Source organism: Leptidea sinapis, chromosome 10 (assembly GCF_905404315.1).
Source record: "Leptidea sinapis chromosome 10, ilLepSina1.1, whole genome shotgun sequence".
Lineage (NCBI taxonomy): Eukaryota > Metazoa > Arthropoda > Insecta > Lepidoptera > Pieridae > Leptidea > Leptidea sinapis.
Window position 1 is genome coordinate 8,182,682 of NC_066274.1, and position 25,753 is coordinate 8,208,434.

A 25,753-nucleotide genomic window follows, 5' to 3' on the forward strand; every position below is an offset into this window, starting at 1 on the left:
GATTGTTAAATATGTCAGCTTGATGTGTTAACAAGTGCTACCAATGTCATGAACTGCCATCCCAATTAATAACTACATTTATTTAACTACTGTTAATATTTTTACACTATTTAATATAATTATCACTATAATTAGAAACAACTATAATAGCATATAATATTAAGAACTTGATTCGTTAGTTGGCACTACAGCAGTGCCAACTAACAGTTGATAGCATCATCACGGTAGACGGTCGTGCCCTAGAGACACATAAACCCGAGCGCTAAGTTCGAGTAGGCTTGTATTACTTTTTGTGAATTCTAAGGGTAACGCTGCCCAAATTGTATTGACTCATTTATTATTATAAGTGGAAACTGACTCCTTCTACAAATCTTACATGATGTTGATGTTCCGAATAAATAAATAAACATACATCCCATACCAAGAGTACAATATACAAATCTTCAAAGTCATCATGATTCTTAAATCCAGCTCACTTATTTCAGCCTTCTAATAAGACAGAGCGGCAGAGAACTTTTTAAACTTGACTTAGCGGTCATTTTGAAGTTTTTTTTTGTTTGAACGCGCTAATCTCCAGAAGTTTCAGTGGCCGTCCGTGACATTGCCCGCTTAAACTACGTTCACCTGTTACTATTGCCGTAGTTGGCAATAACATGAATTCTTTCTTTTTTGCGTAGAACCAGAAAATAAATCGTTTACTAAGAATAGTCCTATTTGCAAATGATTAGCCGGACAGACAAAAATAATTATAAATGGGCATTTTTGCATAATTCTCGTGTAAACATTCATGAGTTGCGTAATATTATTTAACATATCTTATATACATTTCGCCACCACCTGAATGTTTTTTTTATATGGAATAGGAGGACAAACGAGCGTTTGGGTCACCTGGTGTTAAGTGATCACCGCCAACCACATTCGGATCACAGGAGCGTTGCCGGCCTTTAAGGAATGTACGCGCTTTTTTTGTAGCTACCCATGTCGTATCGTCAAACACCGCACAAGGAAGCTCATTCCACAGCTTTTGCAGTACGTGGATGAAAGCTCCTTGAAAACTTTACTATGAGGACCGCCACACATCCAGATAGTGGGGATGATATCCTAATTTGTGGCGTGTCGTGCGAAGGTGAAAGTCAGTTGTTTAAAAAAAGTTATAAAAAAGTGTTGAACAAGATTTACCAAATTTTACGATCCTTGAGTACTCCAACGGTTGGCTTAAGCTCGCGTGTTTGAGTCAGAACTCAGAAGTAAGGCATATCACTTTTAAATGCCAAATTGTTTTAAGATATCATATTTTTTATATCACTAACAGAGACTTGATTTTATTTAAATGATTGATAACATTTGTTGCATTGTTTCAGTTTGCCCGTCAGTGGACATCAGGAACAATCCAGAGCAGATGACGAAGCTGCAGGAGTGCCGCGTGATCGAGGGCTACCTGAACATCGTGCTGATGGAGCGAGCCACGCCGGCCTCCTTCGAGAACTTCTCCTTCCCCAACCTGCGCGAGGTCACCGGATACATTCTGATATACAGGTACACCAATATTGGCTGCTTAACCCCTGCTTATTTCGTTGTATAATAGAACATAAGCCATTTTTTATCCATATATTATTGCCAATATAATTGGACATTTTCTTATTATATATGGGAAAGCAAAGAGCGTATAAAAGGCAGAAGGTTTAATGAAAATTTTTCAAGGCTGTGTTGTCAGTTGAATCATTTATTACATCGAGCCAATTTAGAGATTGTAAATACATATTATAAAGGAGGATGGCGAGAATGGACCCACATAATTAAAAAATTGAGGAAGCATCGTGCAAGTACAAGTTTGTACGATGTTTATACAAAAATTGTTGTGACGCTAAGATATGGGAATCAAAAGAAATAAATTGTTGTAATATAATTAAAAATAAGCCATCTTGCACTAACGGAACATGTTTTGCAATTGACATATACATTTTTTTGACATGACAGTCTTTTTTTATATGTATGTTCCGACACCATCAATACTACCTACTATATATATACCTACTCAAGTCAGTAACTCAGTAGTAATTCAAAATTAGATTCATAAAGATTATTACCGTTTTATGATACTTAAATCAGTAAGTATCTTTAAAAGATTCGATACCTGATTGAAAAAAGAATCCTCGATTATTAGCTGCTGGCTAACCTTCCAAATATATATTATGTTATCTTTTAGCAGACACTAATTAGGCATAGACAAAAGATACAAATTATTGATTGAACAATAGATATTGATTTATTATTTTAGATTATATTTTACTTTTAGCTTTATCTTTTTCTTATTTTTTAGACTTACTAGACTCTAGTTTTGTTACGTTTTTAACAAGTTTTAAATTTTTAATAAGTTTCCATGATGTGCGCCACTTTTTTCAGTGGGTCTCAAAATATATGCATTCTCGCCTCTCTCATATTATGTATATTCTTTTGACAATAATCCCTAATTTTATAGACCAATTTTTTGGTTTATTTACAAATATTTTCGGTAAACTTACTAGTTAACATGATTCATGATCTGATAGAAAAAGTTTAATTACTTTGCCTTCTGCTGTAGGAATATTTGTGGCTATTATATTTAGGCATGCTAGTTGTAGACAAGACAACAAACAGAACACTAGAATTTATCAAATTTGTCTCAGTAATGGTTTGATACGAGATGTGGTCATAATATTGTCGTGTTTCAGGTTGAGAGGCGTCCGCAACCTCGGCGAATTGTTCCCGAATCTGTCTGTGATCCGGGGGCTGCAGCTATTCAAGGACTTCGCCCTTGTCATTTTTGACAATGAAGGTCTCGAGGTATATTCTATGTGTGCTAACTTGACAAATTGTTGCCTTAAATTGTAACAGCAGCAATATTATCTGAGTCTTAAAGCGTGGCATTATGGGATTTGACCCGATCCTCGACTCGAATTTGACATATGACTATGCGCACGCCATTTTGAGAGGTTTTTTTTTATGAAAATAAGGGACGATACGAGCAGGACGTAGCAGCAGATGATGGTAATTGCTACGCCCTGCCCATAACAATGCAGTGCCGCTCAGGATTATTAAAAAACACAAAAATTCTGAGCGGCACTACAACTGCACTCGTAACCTTGAGACATAAGTTGTCAAGTCTCATTTGCCCAGTAATTTCAGTCGCTACGGCGCCCTTCAGACCGAAACACAGTAATGCTTACACATTATTGCTTCACGGGAGAAATAGGCGCCGTTGTGGTACCCATAATCTAGCCGGCATCCGGTGCAAGAGAGCCTCCCACTGGTTAAGTTAAGTTCGAATGCCTCATGTAACTTTAATTTATTGCAACGGCAGCTTCAAATTCATTTTTTTTTAAATTCAAGGTCTATTTTCGACATGGAACACAATTGTATCCATTGTGTGGCAGATATAGTAATTTTCATGTGAATACATTCTCCCACGGCAGTATCAAAAGGAAATTGTTGTCTGCTTCGTCGTATTTTTGTTGTTAATTTAAATTTTTGTATGCTCAGACTTCAAAAAATAATAGGGTAATAACTAATAAGGGTAGAGCAAACGTACAATCAATTTTAATAGTGCAATGAATCAATGTGCTGTCCATCGATATCTATATCTATACTTATATATAAAGAGAAAAGATTTGATTGTTTGTTTATTTGTTTGTTTGCATTGATTAGGCTCCGTAACTACTGAACCGATTTGAATAATTCTTTCACTGTTGGGAAGCTACATTATCCCCGAGTGTTATATGCTATATTGCATTTTCGAAAAATTAGGGATCCCTACTAAAAGTCCAGTAATGTTACCCAAGCGGGGTCGCGGGGTATCAGCTAGTGTTCTTTAAAGTGTAAATATTTTAATTTTTGTGCTAAATGCGCTGATTGCACTTAGCTATGGCGCGCAGTGCAAAATCTGTGTGCGGACTGCAGGGTTCCAAAACCACTTGTATAAAAAATTATTACATAAATAACGTATTATTATATTATTATACACATTGCAGCTGTAGCTAATATATATCTAACTAGGTTCCAATAACTCAGTAAATTTCGCGAAAATTCGACCTCCGACGCGAACTTCGTAACAGCACTTGTACTATTTTTTTTTATGGAAGAGGTGTCAATCAATCATACCTGTCATCTGATGGTAAGTGATCACTGCAGCCCATACTCTCTTGTAACACGCGACGGAATACCTGCATAATAATTTCACTCACCGCTGAAGAAACGTTTCGGAGCATTTACGCGACTTTACAGTTTTGTATTAATTTCGCTTACCGATTTAAATCACTGACAGAGCTCAGATTAAACAGCCAGTAGTAGTATTTATAACCAAATGTCCCTTTCGGGACAATTTGACTTTTTGTACATTTGGTTTTTATGTAGATAAACGGTGGTGAGGGATTACCGTCAGCCATTCCTCTATTTTGCTTCAGAAAATTACAATCGTTACTGGCAACTATCTGGCTATATCGATCTGGCAACACTACATAAATCACAAAGGCGTAACCGATAGGTGACGCTGTTGTGCAGAAGGGATCCATGTCATAACAATGACCTTCAATCGATCAAATGATTTGACGTCAATTGACCTGGAAACATCGCGGAGTTCATTGTTCACTGTTTGGTTGTAAGTGGAAGAAATTTCCTCGAGAACCGAACCACTCAGTGGACGATACATGGTCAATTTATATATATTATACTAGCTGACGCGACATATGTTGTTCTGTTCATAATAAAAAATAACTCGGGTGCTTGCGGGTGGAATTTCGTTCTTGGTGAGCTCTACTTGGCGAAAGGGATATTCCTACAAAATTTCAAGCGTGTAAGTACCGTACGCCGCGGCGTACGGATCCAGAGATATCGTGTTGAGTCAATACATGGGTGGAAATCATCTATTTATATATATTTATTACATATTCGACTGTAGTACAAAATTTAATACCCGTTTCATAGTTAAGTATTGCATGGTGGTATTAAAATTAATAGCTCATTGTGCCGTGTTACTGGAAATGGTCAGCTGAAACCAGTTAAAACTGCTCCCAGTTTATGCTTCTATGTGTGTGTAACAGCTGTTTTTTGTTGCAGTCGCTGGGCTTGCAATCGCTGGCCAGGATCGAACGCGGAGCAGTGCGCATCCAGAACAACGACCAACTGTGTTACGCGAACAGTGTCGACTGGTCCAAGATTGTGGCTGAAGGCACCCAGAATAACATTATAAGGGTGAGCTATCGTTGCTCTATTAAATAACATTTTAATGTCTTAGTCCAGTCATTTCAGCTTAAATTAGGTAATAATCTCGGAATTCGAGATACCCAGCTGTAAGTCTGTAAATACTTGTATATTGACACCCTAAAAGTTGTCTCAAAACCTACATATGGTAAGGTGTAAGCAACTATTAAATTTTAAAGGTCAAAGGTCACAAAAATCTGTTTTTTGCGCTTTTTTTTGGAAATACCTCATCTCCTATGGGTTTTTTGCTATTTGTATTTAGTATCAATATTGTAGAATACAAAATTCTCTACAAATTTTGATGACAAAAATTTTTTATACGGTGAACCGTTTTCGAGATAGAGGGCGGAGAGCGCTCGGTCACAGCATATTTATAATCATTGATTTATCGATAGTTCATCAACTGTATATGGTGCGTTTTCGACCGGAGGCACCGGTTGACCTGAAGAGATGCTGTGACCGCGCGCTCTCCACCCTCTATCTCGAAAACGGTTACCCGTATAAAATTTTTTTTAAACAAAATTTGTAGAAAATTTTGTATTCTACAATATTGATACTAAATACAAATAGCAAAAAACCCATAGGAAATGAGATATTTGTAAAAAAAGCGCAAAAAACCGATTTTTGTGACCTTTGACCTTGAAATTTAATAGTTGCTTACACCCTACAATACGTAGGTTTTGAGACAACTTTTAGGGTGTCAATATACAAGTATTTACAGACGTACAGCTGGGTATCTCGAATTCCGAGGAGAACTTACTATAATGACTGGACTATCTTGTGTGCTAACTTTATAACAGTGTACTAAACGGTGGTTTCATGCCGTTGCCATATGGCAACGTGAGCAGCCAGGAAGTTGTTAACTCAACCAAATGGCAGAATACTCATCTCCCAACAATTATTGACCTTCGAGCTTGTTACGAGAATACGCATTAAACGATTTCCCTAAATCGGAACGTAACTTACTACCTACAATCGGAACTGGACCGTCAATTTGTGTTAGAAGAATACGAAATTTATCTTTTTCACATAGGTCGCTTCGATCCTTTGATTGTTACGAGAATAGGGCTATGGAGGCTCTATCTAAACGTATAAGTTATTTAACATGTAATGTATGATACTTTGTATTAGTACACTGGCACCCAAACCGTAACTTAAGATTATGCTGCTGTTAAAGATTATGCTGCTATTAAAGATTATGCTCCTTTTAAAGATTATGCTGCTATTAAAGATTATGCTGTTACTAAAGATTACGCTGCTACTAAAGATAATGATGCTACTAAAGATAATTATGCTCCTAAATAGTATACTGCTACTAAAGATTACGCTGCCATTAAAGATTATACTGCTGTTAAAGATAATGTTGCTATCAAAGATTGTGCTGCTACTGAAGATTATGCAACACCAGATCTGTGATGTAAACATACAGGCAGTTCTCGCTGCTCCTTAGGTCTCTTTTACAACAGGGTTTTTCGTATGAAAAATGTTCTTTATTCAAACCTGTTGTTGAGAGTAGCATAGTTAATAGATGTAGTGGGCGGGACGTCCAGGATTTGTGTCAAGAAACATGAAGGATAACGGAAGGGCTGCCGTTGAACGCGCCCACTCACATTAACTAACCCTCATGGAGACAGATGGCGATGTAATATACGTTTATCATACTTGTAACATTAATTTGGCTCAGAATGGTCAGATCTAAATGTATGGTCATACTACATTATATAATCTTTATATATGTAAAAAATTAGTATAACGTTGTTTGTGCGCGATGAACTCTTAAACTACTGAACCGACTTTTATCAAATTTTGCACAGTGTGTGCAGTTTGATCCAACTTAAGAGATAGGATAGAGAAAATGCCAACGCTGTTAATACATGAGGTTATATTATTATTAAGTTTTATCGTCGGCTATCAGGTATTTTATTAATACTTACTATTCTTTTTATATTATACATATCTAAAATTATATTTTTATAAAACAATAACACACAGATAACTATTAGTATTCATAAAGAATAAACAGGAAAATATTTAAAATATTGTAATTTTGTATTTTGTAACAACAAAACTAAACGTTTTATGATTCCTTTTGCCTCGAAAGATAAAAAAACAAAAATTATATTCAAGAATCGATTTAAATTTGAAGGTACATTCGGAAAATAATAATAATAATTTGTAAACGTATCTTCTTAAAAAAATAACATTAGGGTTACTACCTACCAGCCTAGCGAAACTCTCTAAGAATAAATATTCGATTTTTATAGAAAAACGAACTAAAAACGATACATGAAATTTATATAACAATTGAACTAAAATATTATTTTGCAAATTGAAAAAATGGCGTAATTTTATCAAATCTATGTATTGGCATCAGTCCTCGATAAATCTACGAAGTTTGAACGAAATCTGGCCGTTTAAAGTGGGTCAAAATCGCGCCCAAATGAGTCGGTTACAAACAAACATACATACAGGTGAAGCTAATAAAAAGCGTGTAAAAAAGCGATTCACTCGATTGTATGAAACGTGTAGTCTGTCAATCATAGATTGACAGATGACGGCTATAATCTTGGAAAAAAGGGACATCACCAAAATCCAATTCGTTTTAAGCAACTGTTGGCTTTCAAACTTAGCCGGATTATACTTCGTCGCCAATCGCTATAATGTAATTCAGTGTTGCCGATCTGTGGGGAATTCCCCAAAACGTGGGGAATTTTATACTTACGCGGGTATAAAATGGGGAATAAAATTTTTGGGGAATTGTGGGGAATTGAGGAAGTTTCATTTAATAAAGAAATAATTTTCTAAAAGAATTTGTTAAATTCATTAAATTATAACATTTTAAATATAAATGAGATTAAATTCGATAAAAAAAAATTTATTTCCTTATTCAAGTCAATCATTCTTCCCGCTCATCTTGCCACGCCAATCTTTCGTCGGTAATTAAAATATCTTCATTTTTGACTCCTTCTATTTCCTCTTCATTGTTCCCGTTAGAAATTTCTAATTCGTCTTCAAATGGCATTAAATGGCAAAGCACGAAAATGAAGTCACCTTAAATATTAAATATTCTCTATGAATTACAAATATAATACAAAGTTATTTTTAGCATGATTAAATTTCAATAACAATAGCAATTTTATACTTATCAATTACCTTGTTTTTTTTTTAAATACATAATAATTCTTGTTATTTATTATAACAATCTTCATGTCACCAAATTTGTCCGTTACAGGATCAATTTCTTCAACAAAATTCTGCATTTTATTTTTTAAGTTAATTTTTTTTTAAGTCTTACAGGTTTTAAATTATAAAATGTAACACTATACACTGCTATTACTTGAATATCTTTAATATTTATTTTACTTTTCTTTTATTTTTAATTTTAATTATAATCACTCTAATAATTTTTTTTTTTAACTTTTAACAGCAATTGTTATCAATAATTTGAACGTGCACTACTTTATTGTTGTATTGTAAATGCTGATCATATGTTCTGCCGCTGTTCAATTGTTTTAATGTTTAGCTTACAATAAATTGCGTATATTCGAGTCGGAGAGAGTAAAAAGTTTTTTATCTTTAATGTTTTTCACGATTTTACATACAGTATTCATAGTGTATTTTAAATCACAAACATATACATTTGGTAGAAATTAATTCTAGAAATAAAATTATTCTTATTGGCTTTTAAGTATGGATAATTGGTTGCAAAAAAAACGACACAAAGCCGACGATAAAGATGATGAGGTAAGTCAATAATATATATTCAATAAATTCGTTGGTGTTAAATAAGTAAAATTTATTTATTAAGCACAGAGATTATAAACTATTAGTGATTTAATTTTAACTAAAATATTTGTAAATAATTTTTTTTTTGTATTTTAAATATATATATATATGCAAGTGTAAATATTTAATTTTTTTTTATGCAATTTTATATCAGATAAATGTATTTACAACTCACTTTTTTTCCAATTTAATTAATTTATTTATATTTTTTAGTCAGTGGTAATGGACAATAATGCGGTCAGTAATGAAGTTCTATGTAGCAGTACTAGTACAAGCAAAGAAACATCCGATGAAACCAAAAAAAGAAAAACACCAAAACGATTTAACAAATTTAATGAAAATTGGTTGAATCGGGCTCAGTTTAAGGGATGGTTGAAGAAGAAACATTCAGAATTAAAGAATGGCCACGATCTAGCTGAATGTACTGTTTGTGTAAAAACACTATCAGCCCACAAAAGCGACTTAATTCGTCATCTAGAGTCTGATCAGCATAAAAAATGTTGGAAAGACGTCAGTTCGTCAAGCAAATTAACATCAATCTCGGAAATGTCTGATTTAGAAACTCAAACACGTCGGGCAGAAATCAAAATTGCAGCAATGTTGGCTTCGAACGACTTACCATTTCTTCTCGTCGATACATTGGTTCCACTGTGTGCCAATGTATTCACAGACTCCAAAATCGCTCAGAAAATGACCTTGGGACGAACTAAAGCTACGTCAATTGTAAAAAATATTTTAAGTGAAGCATTTTCAAATGAAATTGTAAATTTACTGTGTGCCCAAGGACTTTATTATTCAATAATTATGGATGAAACTACCAAATTAATCTTTTTCAATCAAGAAAAAATGGAAGTTCAAACTCATTTTTTAGATATGATTGAATTACCAGGTGGTACTGCTAATGAACTTTATGAAGCGCTGAAAAAAATGTTGTCGATTCGGAAAATACCATTAACTAACATGATAGGCTTTTCTTCTGATACATGTAATACAATGACAGGAGTAAATCATTCTGTATTTTCTTTACTAAAAAAGGATATACCTCATATAGCATGCATTAAGTGTTCCTGTCATATGATCAATCTATCTGCAAATAGAGCATGCTTAAAGCTCCCACGTTCTGTTGAAGATCTTATTCGGAATCTTGGATCTCACTTTAATAGAAGTGCAAAACGGATTGATGCGTTTAAAGAATTCCAAGAATTTTTTGGAGTAAAAATTCACAAAATCCTGACATTAGCACAAACTCGCTGGCTATCGGTTAAAGGCTGTGTTGATCGTCTCTTGGAACAATATGTTCCATTAAATCATTATCTAAGACAAACTGTTTTTGATGATCCATCAAAAACAACAGAAGATATGTTGTCTACCATGGAGAATAAATTTACAATAATATATCTAGAATTTATGTCTTATGTTCTTGGACTAACAACTGATTTTAATATCTTATTTCAGTCAGAAAAGCCTCTTTTGCACATTTTAAAGCCAGAAGTCGAAAAATTGGTGAAACAAATCAGTGCTAATTATATGAAAATTGATTATATCCGATCTTGTAAAGAAATTTTAAAAGCTGATTTTACAAATTTAGATAATTTTGTCGATATCAAGAATATATATTTAGGAATACAGGCTGATAAAAGTTTGAAAGAGATTAGAGAAAATTCAAATATACCTGATTCATCTATCGTAGATTTTTTGAGAACTTGCCGCGCATTTTATATAGAACTTGTTACGGATATTGTAGTTAGATTTGATTTTAGCGATCCTATATTTGATATAATAAAGATAGTTAATCCAAAAGTGGCTCAAAAATTTGAAGTAAAATCATTAAATGATGTTTTTGTTCGATTTCCGATTTTATGTAATAATGTTGACCAACAACAAGCGGATGTAGAATGGCGAGATCATGCTTTATTAAACTACGATGAATTAAATTTAGATGCATCAAAACCAGCAGATGAATATTGGACCGATGTATTTAATTTAAAAAACAAAAGTAATGTCTATTTATTTCCAAACCTGAAAATTGTAATTACTGTACTGTTGTCCCTCCCGTTCTCTAACGCTTCTGTAGAACGCGCATTTAGTAATTTAAAAAAAATCAAGACAGATAACAGAAATAAATTAAATACCGAAACTGTTAGTGCTATTATGATAACTAAGAATGGTCTTTCAAAAAACAGCGGTTGCATTAAATTTGAACCATCAAAAAAAATGATTAATTGTAAGATTCCTACATAAGTTATATTATAATATTTTTTTAATTAAATTTGTTTTGTCACATTTTGTAACATTTAAATTGTTCTTAATAAAATTATTAATAGTTATCATCTTTATTTTATTTCTTTAATGAGTATCATTATTTTTCTTTAAATTGAGTTCATAATACTGTCAAATTTAAATTATCGCGCTATTATAGAGATTGGGGAATGAATGGGGATTTTTTAAATTACTAGTGGGGAATGTGGGGAATTTTATCTTTGCTTGTGGGAATGTGAGCTAACCCCTGACGGCAACACTGATGTAATTACTACAATTTCACACTTATGTCAAATGACTGCATATTTCATACTAAACTAAATTTCAATTTGACATTTTACTTCGACAGTCCCGCCTCTTATTACGTAGTATTTACATCCTCTTTGGTTACATTTTATTAGGTCCTTACATATGAAATTGGCGTATTTCGTACTGGCCACTTTAATCACGATGTTCTCCTCTTTGGTAAGGAATCCAAATTCAAATTTGTACAGCTATTTACTCATGTATTTGTACTTCGATGACCGTCAATCATTTGTTTTTTTTTTCTGTTTTTTTCTGTTTGCGTCACTCATTTTACAAAATGGAAAACTTAAAGTATCGCATTATTTACGAGTGCGAGTTCCGCCGTGGCACTAGTGCTGCGGAGTCGTTTCCGAAGGGTGAATGATGTGTATGGCGGTCATGTTGCAAGAGAAAACACAGTTCGTTTTGGTTCCAACGTTTTCGTTCTGGAAATTTCGACCTGCAGAACAAGCCCCGTGGACGGCCTGAGACCCAAGTTGATAATGAAGTATTGAAGGCTATTGTGGAAGCGGATCCATCGCAAACCACGTCCGAGTTAGCTGCAGGCTGCGGTGTTAGTGATAAAACTGTTTTAATTCACTTGAAGCAAATTGGGAAGATTAAAAAGCTTGAAAGGTGAGTACCTCACGAATTGACTGAAGCAAACCGGCAAACGCGCGTCGACTGCTGCGTTACATTAATGAACCGGCACAATAATGAAGGTATTTTGAACCGAATACCTGTGATGAAAAATAGATTCTTTACGATAATCGGAAGCGCTCAGGTTGGATCCTGGCCAGCCAGCCAAATCCTGCCCCAAGCGAAAATTAAGTTAAATTAAGTTACTTGTAAGCGTTTGGTAGACTAGTGCCGGTATTGTTCATTGCAGTTTTGTCAAATCTGGCCAGACTATTACGGCTGATGTCTATTGTCAGCAATTGCAAGCCATGATGGAAAAGCTAGCGGCTAAACAACCTAGGCTGGTCAATCGCTCCACGCCACTGCTACTTCACGACAACGCTAGACCACACACTGCACAACAGACGGCTACCAAATTAGAAGAGCTTCAATTGGAATGTCTAAGACTTCCTCCATACTCCCCGGACCTTACTCCAACAGATTACCATTTTTTTCGAAATTTGGACAACTTCTTGCAAGGGAAAAAAATTAACTCTGATGGGGCAGTCCAAATCGCCTTGACAGATTTTACTGATTCCCGTCCGACTGGTTTTTTTAGTAAAGGGATCAATGAACTACCTATGAGATGGCAAAAGTGCATAGAAAACAATGGTTCATACTTTGATTAATTAAATATATTATATTTAAAAATATTCGACTTTTTGTTCCTCCCATACAAAACGCCAATTTCATATGTAAGGACCTAATATTATCCGATTTCAACTACTTTTTTTACTAGCTTCTTGCGTGCGTATATATATAAGTATGTACATATCTTTTAAAATTGTCACAACAGACTTGTAATAGCACTATAAATATTCAAGTAGTTTTAGACTAAATTTGACTATTGGATTGCTGTTTACGGGCTAGTTCGCAATCGCAATTGACCGCACAATCTTGACATTGTTATATATTAGTACTATTATTTCGGTACATTATTGTTGTTTCGGAAGACATGTTAAAGTTATTTAAAATTTTCAGGCAAACTACGATACACGTCTCTGCGGCTTATGTCCGAACGCTCAGAGTCGCATGGAGGATCACAGACAGCTGCATCTCCAGTGTCCTGCGGACTCCTCGGGCCGCCTGCTCTGCTGGGACGATAGACACTGTCAGAAAAAAGGTAACTTTATCATTAGGGACCACATATTAAGTCGGATAATCACATTAGTGCCTGCAAGGATGCCGGACAGAAACATTCGTCAACAAAAAACAGTGTCGTGGGAAACTTCAGTTTAAGAGTTATCTCACTTGCTGGTCAGAAAGAAACTATCAACTTTTATTTTTCTTAAAATAAGTAGGTATATCATAATTTATTAAACGAAAAACGCACTGTGCATTTATTAGCCGTACATAGCCTAGTAGATAGAGACCCTGCCTACTGAGCTAGAGGACCCTGGTGGGTGCAAACATTTATATTACATATGAATATTAACAGCTTCAATGTTTTACAAATAAAATGTAAAGTGATGCTACAAAAGTACTCAAACGTCAAATACTCAACGCCTTGCACGAATAAATCTATGTAATGTAAATTAATACGTAAAATAAAAGTTATCCAGTACAGTAGACTGTAGATGCATCAATAAAGATAGAATCTAGAATTTTCTAGCCTCTCACATGATAAAAGTTTCACTCCGAAATCTCGCATCAAGTTTCTTTAATCCAATGTAGTTATTGTTAGTGCACAATTTCATATTTAAATCCCTATTTATTTACCCAACTTGCATTGCACATAACAAGCACACAAGCTGCAAATTAATGTTAATATTATCATTCACAACGTTAAATAAATTCACTTCATGTTTTAATTCTACTAAATTTAAACGCCGTGTGCTTACCAATTTGCTCTCAGGTTCCCAAAGTTTGTAATTCCATTGGCATGCTTCCTTTATCATCGATTTTATTGGTTAATGGTGTCAAATAAGTTGTATACTTTTTACTTGCTGTTACCGCTTCGCGCCGCATACAAACCGCTGGTACACGGGCCCGGGCGATACGATTGGTACTTCGAGTTGGTTCACTTCTCACGTAGGTAGCTGTGTTAATAAAAAAATCATTTAACGCCAATTCGTCTGACGTATCAATTGCTTTATTGCGGTTTCATTACCATAAGTATTTGCATGCGTTTGGAGCAATTTGTGTTTACTCGAAATATTGTTAGTTGCACAACTTATTTTTTTTTCTTTATTCTGTATGATTTGGGGATTTCAGTGCACTTAAATGTTAGGATCTATTGTGCCCCCCTTTTGCGCTAGCGCGCCTGCTCTCAAACTTAAAAGTTAAGGAGGAGAATCGAGGCTACTAACTAGGACGCGTGTTACTTTGCCGATATATCAATTATACCCTCGAGACCTATTACTTTTAGAAGGCGTTGGATCCTCAGAGGGTCCAGGCAGGGCATGTCCTCTGCTTTTAAAGAAGGTGTTTTAAGACACCCCAGCCTGATTCTGGCAATGGCTTCGCATTCCATAAGAATGATTATGGAGTCTTCTCTAGCTTCGCAGCAGAATCTGCACAGGTTTGATTCACTGAGACTCATTCTGGCTAGGTGCCCATTCAGCATGCAATGGCCGGATAGGAACCCCGTGAGGGCTCTCAGTTGTGTCCTGTTCAAGCCTATGCATTTTTTGGCACGGTTACGTTGATAGTTGCCTAGGAGCAGCTTAGCTTGCCGATGGCCTGGTAACGTGGACCAGTAGCTGGCTGCCTCCAACATTTATTGCTTCCTTAGGACATTGCGGATAAGAGATTCACCGGTTCCACAAAAGGGTTCTGGGTCTATGAAGGGGGATGAGGCACCATCCTTAACTAGCTGGTCAGCTTTCTCATTACCTGCTATTCCTTTGTGCCCCGGTATCCAAGCCAGTGTAACTTTATTTCTCTGGCAGAGGATTTCCAGTTCTCTTCTGCATTCCCACACTACCCGTAAAATTATCTTGTAGGATGTCAGTGCCTTGAGAGCTGCTTGGCTATCTGACATTATGGCAATGTTCCTTGCCTGGTAATTCCTGTCGAGGATCATTTGTAAGCACTTGTCTAGTGCATATACTTCCGCCTGGTATATAGTTGCTGCTTTACCTAAGGCTTCATGATAATTGATTGCTGGGCCGAAAACTCCAACACCGGTACCGGTTTGAGTCCTGGAGCCATCCGTGTACCACTTTATGGTATGACTATCTAGGTTTACTGTGGTGTCACAGTAGTCTTCCTTGTTGCTGATATTTAGCCTGAAATTGCGCTCAAAGCAAAATATTGGGGGAATTTTGTCTTGTGGCATAAACCAGGTGTGCAAGGACTTTGCCAGTAGTTTTAGGTCATGTTGGATTGCATTTATCGTGCACAACTTAAGAGCTAGGCTTAGATTAAGGATTGGTCTCCGCTGAGCTCCACCAAGATACCGCACTACCTAAGAACAATAGCTTTTTTATTACGGCAACTATTAGATGCTTGTGTGCGTGGCATTTTGAGTCTCAATGGCATCTTTATAATTTTGTTACATACCCTTCGTGTTATATTACCTTGAAATTAATAAAAACTTGAAATAAAAGAGGAGTCCGGAAATGGCGTTTTTAGCACTTTCGGTACCTCTTCTGGCGTATGCCCGCAAAAGATAGCACCATCTTCGAGGTAAAACTCTTAATTAGGCTACTTTTCTGCCTTTCGCTATGTTCCTACATCTGTAACTCCTGTACGTCTTATAATGTAATAGATTTAAAATAGATTTAATAGTAGTTAATAGTTAGTTAAACGGAATATTAAGAAAACATTTATTTTCTAGATTGTCCGACGAGCTGCGGTGGTCGCGCGTGCTTCGCCAACGGCACCTGTTGTCACTCGACGTGTCTGGGAGGCTGCGACGGTCCACTGCCGAGTGACTGTCACGTTTGCGCCAACTTCTCGTTCCGATACGGGAGCGAACGAACTTGTATGGAGCGATGTCCTGCGAACACTTATGAAGTAAGTTTCGTTGAAGCCGTCTGTAATAGCAACATGTTTTTTTTTAAACCGCCTCCAATAGTGAAGGAGGTTGGCTGGTGGCTGGATGCAAACAAATCTCACTGAAGTAGTACAATAGAAGTGTAAGTAGTGCTAACTACTAAATCACTACCTGAGACAATTCTCAGGTTACTTATAGACCACCTACTAAAAGTGACATAATTGTATGTCACTTTTAGTACAGCCTAATTTAGATTTCTAAGGCTGAATGATTGCTATTAGTAACTCCAACTTAAAACTATCCCAACGTATTAACCAGGCAATTCATGTACCCGCTTAAGAATGTTAAGAATTGATATTGCTTAGAATTATAAATTGAAGATAAAAAAAAACAAAACAGCTTTTAAAATTATACATAAGAGCCGACAGAAGTTCTGTTCGGAGGAGTTCACTAACGTACACATGAGCAGGAGAATTATATTATATGGACGAAATTGAGAATCTAAAACCTCAAATTCACTGGAACACAAAAAAATAATCAAAATCGGTCCAGTCGTTTAGGAGGTAGTTCAATTGTGAGTCTAAACCATTCTCGAATCCACTTGAAGACACACAGAAAGTTTCATTTAAATCGGTCCAGCCGTTTAGGAGGAGTTCAGTTACAACAGATGCACAAAAGAAATATTATATATATTAAGAGTAGCTGACCCAGCAAGCGTCGCGTCGTATTGCCATATAACATATTTAAAAAAAATCAATTATTAAAATTTTGATGCAACCGTTTCTCAGACCTACCAAATATATCGTACTACAATTATTGTATTCGATTGCCATCTTGCAACTCAATTGCGTATCCGTGGATGGAAGAAAACAATATTAAAATCGCGATACAAAAATAGGTGTCGATCGTAAACCGGTGAAAATATGAAGTTGTATGTATTTTTAAATGTTGAATAATAATAAAATAAAAATAAAAAAATTGTCCAAAAATTAAACAAAAAATGTTAAGGGTGAACAACCCTTATCACTTAGGGGTATGAAAAATAGATAGTAGCCGATTCTCAGACCTACTGAATATGCATAAAATTTGGTAAAAATCAGTATAGCCGTTTCGGAGGAGTAAGGTATCTAACATTGTGACTCGAAAATTTTATATATGAGATAGTCTTCTTTGCAGAGTGCAGTCAACAGATTATCAGTAGAAGTTTCCAAGAAAAAGCAATGTTTCAGACATTCAACGGTTTTGGTTATAAAATGTTACGACTTACGACTTCTAAATAATCTTAATCATAAGTTTGTACGAATATAATTATAATAAATAACCCATTCATTTCCTTAATATTCCAGTATTAATTAAATACAATAACAAAATTTTATAATTTTAAACAATGGTTGAATTAAATTAATATTATTATTATTATTCAAAGTATAAAATATTTGAATAATAATATAATGTTTTAAATAATCTAAATATTAACGCTTAATAAAGTTTAACGAAGCGCTTAAACTATTTCTTAGCTATAATGTAAATAGTTAAATATAATTAATATTATTGTTTTAAATATTTGAATGACAAAAAAGAAATGAGATGGACTCTAGACATTTAAATTTTTGACGGTGGTATTACAAAAAAATATTTTAAGCATGGCACGTTTTATAATAATTAAACAATAACGGCGTCTAAAATGGAGTTTATCTTTTTCAAAACAGTATTTAGCTTGTGTTTAACTAAAACGTCGTTAACCACCGCATAAACTGAAGTATACAGGAACAATAATTGAAGGAACGAAACGGAATTATTGTCAGATGTCATCTACCTGTCATAATTTAATCTAGGTCCCCCTCATGAATATAATCTATTCGTTAGACACATATTAGACAAGCTTCGATTCGACAAGTGTTTAAATTTAAGCAATGTCTGAAGATTTTTGAACGCTAAACAACCGAAAGACACAGATTTGAAATATAACTTTTTTAAATCAAGTTTTTTAAAACATGTGACACATGTTTAACTTTGTTGTAATAACACAGTTATTGTTTTCTATTGACGTTAATCATAAACCGGTATTCTCGAATTTGTTTTACATTAATTCCGCCTGACTTGAAGTAGCTTAGTCACACTCCTTTAATATTTCTACATAGTTGCTATCAGTGGAAGAAAATACCGTTGCAGGGCAGTTCCTGACAGTAGAACAAGTCATACCATGATTTATGATCCATACGTCACTCAAACGGTTGGCTCATTTGATAAGAGCGCTCGGATGGAGCCCAAGAGCGCGGGTTCGAGACCCGCATCGTTCTCAAATTTTGGTTACAAATTTAATTTGCGTTATCATCATCAACAGCCGGAAGACGTTCACTGCTTGACAAAGGTCTCCCCCAAAGATCTCCACGACAATCGGTCCTGCGCTCCCTCATCTTACGTAATCCGACGATCTTGACTAGATCATCGGTCCATCTTGAAGGGGTCTACCAACACTGCATCTTCCGGTACGTGGTGGCCATTCGAGGACTTTACTCACGCAATGGCCATCTTTCTGTCGACCTATGTGTTAATTTGTATCATCATCAACAGCCGGCAGACGTCCACTGCCTGACATAGGCCTCCCCAAAGACCTCCACGACGATCTGTACTGCACTGCCCTCATCTAAGGTATTCCAGTGATTTTAACCAGATCGTCGATCCATCTTGTGGGAGGCCACCAACACTGCGTCTTTCAGTACGTGGTCGCCATTCGAGGACTTTTCTGCCTCAACGGCCATCTGTCCGTCAAACTATTATTCTTAGACCTGTTTACTGATTTTGCACTAATCACACGATTCTGGTAATCTGTTCCACATGTTCACCACCCGTTTTGGTATAGGATGTTTTTTCTATTTTTTTTAAATAATATGTGTTTATTTGTATGGTGGATGTAAATTAATAAAGCCTCTTCACTCGTGTAGTTGGATCGGCGGTGCGTGACTGAGCAGGAGTGTCGCTCGATGCCGGTCCCGCAGGCGGGCTCGGACGGTAGCCGGCGCGCTCCCAACATCAAGGCCTACAAGATTCTTCACAACCGGAAGTGCGTCTACGTCTGTCCCAGCGGCTACATGGAGGTAAATAAATTGACGTTGAAAACATTGATGGTGGATACGGTAACCATGGATATGGTTTACCAGTGGGGTTTATGGGTACCACAACGGTGCCTATTTCTGCTATGAAGCAGTTATGTGTAAGCATTACGGTGTTTCGGTGTGTAGGGCGCCGTAGCTAGTGAAATTACTGGGCAAATGAGACTTAACATCTTATCTCTCAATGTGAAGAGCGCAGTTGTAGTTCCGCTCAGAATTGTTGGGAAGAAATTTTTGAAAGATCAAGAATTCTGAGTGGCACTGCATTGTAATGGGCACAGCGCATCAATTAGCATCAGCTGAACGTCCGGATCGTCTCGTCCCTTATTTTCATAAAAAAAAAACTTCAAAAGAACCCTGTTCTTCTGGAGGTGCAAGAGAGTATGTCCCATATGAGAGTCCCGGTGAAATAACTAGCACTAAAGATAAACTATAGGTACCTATCAATGGTGAACATAATATGTTATGATAAAGCGGCACCTCAATAGTAAGTTTTACGATTTTATTTAAATAAATTAAGATATCATTTAAAAATAAGTTTGTTTGTACTCAAATACATGCCAACGAGTTTATCTCCAACATTGTTGTTCATATTATTTTTTTAGACCATTATCAATTCATGCATAAAATTATATTGACTTATTAAAATGATATTAGTGAATAGAGATTAGAGGTTAAATCTATTTGGAACAGATCTTTTTTTTGCGAGCTATGGTTACACAAATTTATTAATTTAAATATGAATGTGTTCATATTTATAATGATTTGTTAGTCGTTAATCGGTCATCAATTATTCAGTTCTATGATTGGGCAGCGCTAGTTCTACAATTTATAAGAGTTTATTATGTTTCAATGCCCGACCCCTGCCTTCCTCAGGGGTAACAAGTACGTACTCGACGTTTGCCAAGGTCCTGTTTGACCATAGTATTATGAACAATTTGTTATGATTTTAAAGTGATAACCCTCACTTTCAGGATTAATACACAAATAAAATTTGAAAAACAAAAGTTTATGAACGATGCGGGACTCGAACCCACGACCTCTGGCGTTCCGTGCCAGTGCCCTAACCAACCGAGCCAACCGTTCGAGTGACGTATCGTCATAAAATCTTGTATGCTTTTTTCAACTCTTAGGTTGTGGCTTCATCTACAGGATCTACTTTACAGTTGATAACCTGCTCAACCCCAATATTTGCTTATTAGGAAATTTGGTTAGAGAACTGGCACGGAACGCCAGAGGTTGCGGGTTCGAGTCTCGCATCGTTCATAAAATTTTATTTTTCAAATTTTATTTGTGCGTCGTGTTATAGTTTGACATACCAATTAGTACCAACATTCAGTTATGATAATTCTGATTCTGTTAATATGATAGTTTAGTTTTTATATTAAGGATATCTTTAGTAATTGTACTGTTATATAATCACATGGAAAATCTTAGTGACGTTACTTTTTTATGATGTTGGTAGTTTCGTATTATTAAGTTGGTAGTAACTGTTACGAATTGCTCTCAGCCATTAGGCACTTCTTGTTGGGGCAGTCGAAAGTAGCGGACGCGCCGGCTGCTGGTCACCCGACTGCCCTTCATCATTTAGTGTTGTATGTTCTATGTGTCATCAGCGATCAGCTTCATAGTAATCAAGTACAAAAATGGACCCTGGATCCTGGACTAAATAGTGACTAGTGAATAGTTACGTAATATTCTATGTAATAATTTTAAATCAATAATTAAAGTATTTGATGCTTTGTTATTATTTATATTTTATATGTACGACTATTTTAATATCCAATCTGACTGTGAAATGTTATCTTTCCATTTTTTTTCGAAAACTTTGATGCATGGCTTCTGCCAATTTAAATTCATCATCATGACAAAAACACAGAATGATTCAAACTGATGTTGAAATTATTATAATATTTTGTATTAATAAATCAGTGTGATTTATTGTTGCGTACACTTATGATATATTTTTGCATATTTGGACAAACCTCACCTTGTGACTTATTTATGTTTTTCGATAGTCGGAAAGGTTGCATTCGATCGAATGACAATTGAAACGTGCGTAATTAAAAAAAAACATTCTTCGTATTTCTGACTTTGTTTCTGTACTAAACAAAAGGCATTTATTTTCTCAAAATTGAATCCTTTTTTTTAATTATTTTTGATGTCATTTCTAATACTACTATCGTTTCGGAAACAAATGGCGCTCTGAGGGAGAAGAAGTGGCGCAAGAAACTCTCCCAGCATACTTCTTTTGCGCTTAATAAATTATATACAATATTCGCTGTCCGAGGCTGTCCGATCACTTAGATAATCAGCTGTGGAGTAGTAGTAGTAAAAGAATTGGCGACCAAGAATTTTTTTAATAAAACATATAAACCTATTTTTAGATAATGCCTGAACAGTGGTTCGACTTTATTATAAAGTGTATACATACACCCTTAAAACTATTACGTACCTTATGAAGCCTACTAGTAGTAAGAAAACCCTTATTTCTAGTGTGTTAATTATGAAAATCACTATTCATTGCAAAAAGGTGACAATTTTTGTGAACGTATATTAAATTTTCATAAATGTACTGACAATGAACAAACATAATATTTGTTTCTTTAAATTTTACTTTGAGTTAACAAGATTGTTAACTTTCATTTTTACAACAACTTACCATCTGCGAATAACAAAATTTACCAACATTTTTGTATTTTGTAAATTAATTGAAGTGAAACTTCTTTAGAATCGTTGTGATTTGAAACTCGATGAAACGAAAAAGCGAGACGATAGAGACACAAACGAATGTAATGTAATATATACGAATAAAATGTAAATTAATTATCAAACTTTGTATCACTATGATCATTACTAAAACCTATAATTATTCTCTTCCCGAAGTTTTACATTCGTCTCATTATCGTGAAGCCAAAATTTTTGAAGGTTTCACTTCTATTTCACTTCTTCCTCTTCTGTGAATAGCACACATGTTTTTTTTTTATCTTAATTGTTTTTTTTTTTGTATCGAGAAACGGGTTTTCTATTCGAATCCCGTTGAGTTGGCATATTTATCCACGTGTAACCTATATTCTCAGTATATTCCGCATATTGGTCTTGGTGATGCTATATCCCAAAAAAATATATTTCTGTATCTAGTATGACAATAACATGTAACATACATACATAGCAATATTTGAATTGAATCTATTAAGTAAAAAGAATTAAATTTGTAAAGAAAATTTATGATCGGTGCGGGATTCGAACCGCGACATCTCGCGTTCCTTTCACTACATATTATAAAGCTAAGCCCTCCGCCGCGTCTGTCTGTTTGTATGTTCCCGATAAACTGAAAAACTTTCTGCACCGATTTTCATGCTGTTTTCACCATTGGATAACGTGGTTCTCAGGAAGGTTTTAATATATAATTTGTTTAGTTTTTGTATATATATAAGAATATATGAACGGTATTTTTGTAGGTGTCGGAAAAATAAGCCGTCTGGTAGGTTTCAACGAAAACCCTTTGAGATGTAACAAAATAATGTATGATGGAATTGTGTATCTTATATAGGACTATAGAAAAGTCCGCGATGGTATAGTTCTATCTCTGATGGATAACATACTATATCCATTTTTTTTATGACAGTAAGGGACGAGACAAGCAGGAAGTTCAGCTGATGGTAATTGATACGCCCTGCCCATTACACTGCAGTGCCGCTCAGGATTCTTGAAAAAATTCTGGCACTACAATTGCGCTCGTCACCTTGAGACATAAGATGTAAAGTCTCATCTGCCCAGTAATTTCACCAGCTACGGCGCTCTTCATACTTAAACACATGACTGCTTCATGGCAGACACAGGCGCCGTTGTGGTACCCATAATTTAGCCGGCATCCTGTGCAAAGGAGCCTCCTTTTTTCTATTGACAGGACAGAGTCTGTCGGGTCAACTAGTATAAAAATAAAATATTGTCGGCACATTGATAATGATGTAAGCAATAATCAACCATGAACTGACACAAAAACTTGATGTTTCGTAGTCAAAGTGAACCGCGGTCTCGCGCGTTTAATATCCGAATAAGTTTGGAAATTTAATGAGTCTATTGACTTGCATATTTAAGTACCGTGACAAGCCGCTGTTATCTCTATTATATCACCTAATTACACCTTTATAACTTTTGTGTTTAAATTTGAATAAATATGATTATTATAATTGATTGTCAGGCAGTCAGGTTAGTCAGTTAGTCAGTTAACAGTGGCAGGCTCCTTTGCACAGGATGCCGGCTAGATTATGGGTACCACAACGGCGCCTATTTCTGCTGTGAAGCAGTAATCTGTAAGCATTACTCTGTGTTTCGGTCTGAAGGGCGCCGTAGATAGTGACTTACTGGGCAAATGAGACTTAACAGCGTACGTCTAAAGGTGACCAGCTCAGAATTTTGGGCTTTTTCAAGAATCCTGAGCGGCACTGCATTGTAATGGGCAGGGCGTATCAATTACCATCAGCTGAAGCTGATATAATATATATATAATTGGTAACCCAACTTCCATTCATATGATTAAGTATTTTATAATTTTAATTTTATCTTATTCGGGAAACAAACAGTACAACTTAATACACTTAAAAAAATTTAAACAAAATATAAATCATTGACCAATAAAAGTTTCCACGGTTAAATAGTACATAGCATAATGCGAGTAAATTAATGACAATTTAATGGTATCTTATAGGTAAGTACCTATATATTTTTGTCTCGATTCTGTCAACTGATTCTAAATTTATCTTCGAAATCGATGACAAATTTTTTATAAAAAAAAAATACTCTGCAGTTTTAAAATCATTTTAATTCACACAATGCGCAGCGTAGTCAATTAGTACGGGTTGCGGTCTTGACGCGTTCTTGTATTGACTGCGTCAGTTCAATAGTTGGTTGTGTACACTTCAAGTAGTGTACTTTAGGAGTACGCAACCTATTAACCTTTAAGGTTTGTTAACTTTTTAATTAACTCATGCATGTTGTAACATTTGGGTATTTTTTTTGTTTTACTTTGCGATGAATGTGTCGTGCCACTTCTCATTCATTCTCAACTTTTCCGATGTGGTGGTGGTCATACGTATAATTTTTACTTAAATAAAATAGTATATTACGCGCCTAGGGAGAAAAATAGGTCATTCTCATCCGCGGAAAATTGACAACAATCGCGGGTGACTATGTCCTACTTATCTCACGTGGTGCGTAGTTCCTGGTACGAGGAACAAAAGTCTTCTTGCCGGGAGAGAATCGGCCGCTTTTGTCCCTCGTACTAGAGACTAAAGACAGGTTTTCATCGAGGTGGGAAAAAAATGATTTTTGATTTGATTTGTGCTTTGTGTTCAGAAAGGCGAGACGCACAACTCTCGTTGCGAGCCGTGTCCTGCTTCCGGCTGCGTGCGCGAGTGCGCCGGCGGCAAAGTGGACTCCGTGGCGTCCGCAGAGCTATTCCGCGGCTGTACACACGTGCGCGGCGTGCTCGAGATCGCGCTCCGAGCCAGCGGTACGTATTGTCAAAGATAATCTATAGTATGTGTGATAGGTTACATCAGGGGTGCTCAAACGGTCGATGTCGAGGTCATGTCGATCGCGAGTGCTTGTTGAGTCGATCTCCCGAAAAAAATCCGATATAGAACTATTCACAGATTTTGTTGTAGGTAACTTAAATCGGTCCTTACGTACCATCTTATGAAAAGTGTGCTAAGGACATGCAGTGTCATGCAGATTCAACATCCAAAGTCACTCTTTAGTTAAGTTTAGAACTTAAGACACTAGATCGCGTTTGTTTTGTAAGAACCAATAAACTCGCAATTTTGAATAAGTATGAGTTTTTTCATTAACATTTTAGAGCTGACCTACACTTATCTTGACTAAAAAATGCATATTATTGTGCGCAAAACTAATATCTATGTCATCGTGACACTCCTTTACCTAGACGACAATACTTCATCACACATACTTGAAGCCTCTCAGAGTCGATCGATCGTAGTCTAGCAATTTTGAGGTAGATCGCCAGCAGTTCAAGCTTGAGCACCCCAGGTTACATGATACTTACTCTTTGTTAATACTTTCGAAGGAATGCATCTGAGTTGTCTCTTGTGAAATTGTGATTAAATTAAATAAACTACCTACTTTGAACAAACGTGCGACTGAGTATTGTATAATGTACACCTATAATAAATATTGGATAAAGGTTACACTCAACACGTATATACTAATTACTTAATTTATTTTTCCTAATCGAACATTTTGTCGCTTTCCTAAAATGTTAATGCTTCACATGTTACAGTTTTTTTTAAATAAATATAATATCAAAACTTATATTTTATCAAATGATACAAACACTTTAGGTCTTACTCCAGAAGGCGCATAAATGTATAAGCATTACTGTGTTTCGGTCTGAAGGGCACCGTAGCTAGTGAAGTTACTGGGCAAATGAGACTTA

General features: G+C 35.6%; 1 protein-coding gene across 1 annotated transcript in view; it reads left to right on the plus strand.

The window, feature by feature from the left end:
• Window positions 1–25,753, plus strand: part of LOC126966639 (insulin-like receptor) — a 138,258-nt gene that overhangs the window by 80,248 nt on the left and 32,257 nt on the right. Inside the window, exons 2-8 of the mRNA XM_050810799.1 lie at window positions 1,362–1,536; window positions 2,712–2,823; window positions 5,092–5,226; window positions 13,225–13,366; window positions 16,025–16,203; window positions 19,129–19,281; window positions 24,655–24,811. Coding sequence (XP_050666756.1) covers window positions 1,362–1,536; window positions 2,712–2,823; window positions 5,092–5,226; window positions 13,225–13,366; window positions 16,025–16,203; window positions 19,129–19,281; window positions 24,655–24,811 — 1,053 coding nt within the window. The remainder of the gene's footprint in view (window positions 1–1,361; window positions 1,537–2,711; window positions 2,824–5,091; window positions 5,227–13,224; window positions 13,367–16,024; window positions 16,204–19,128; window positions 19,282–24,654; window positions 24,812–25,753) is intronic.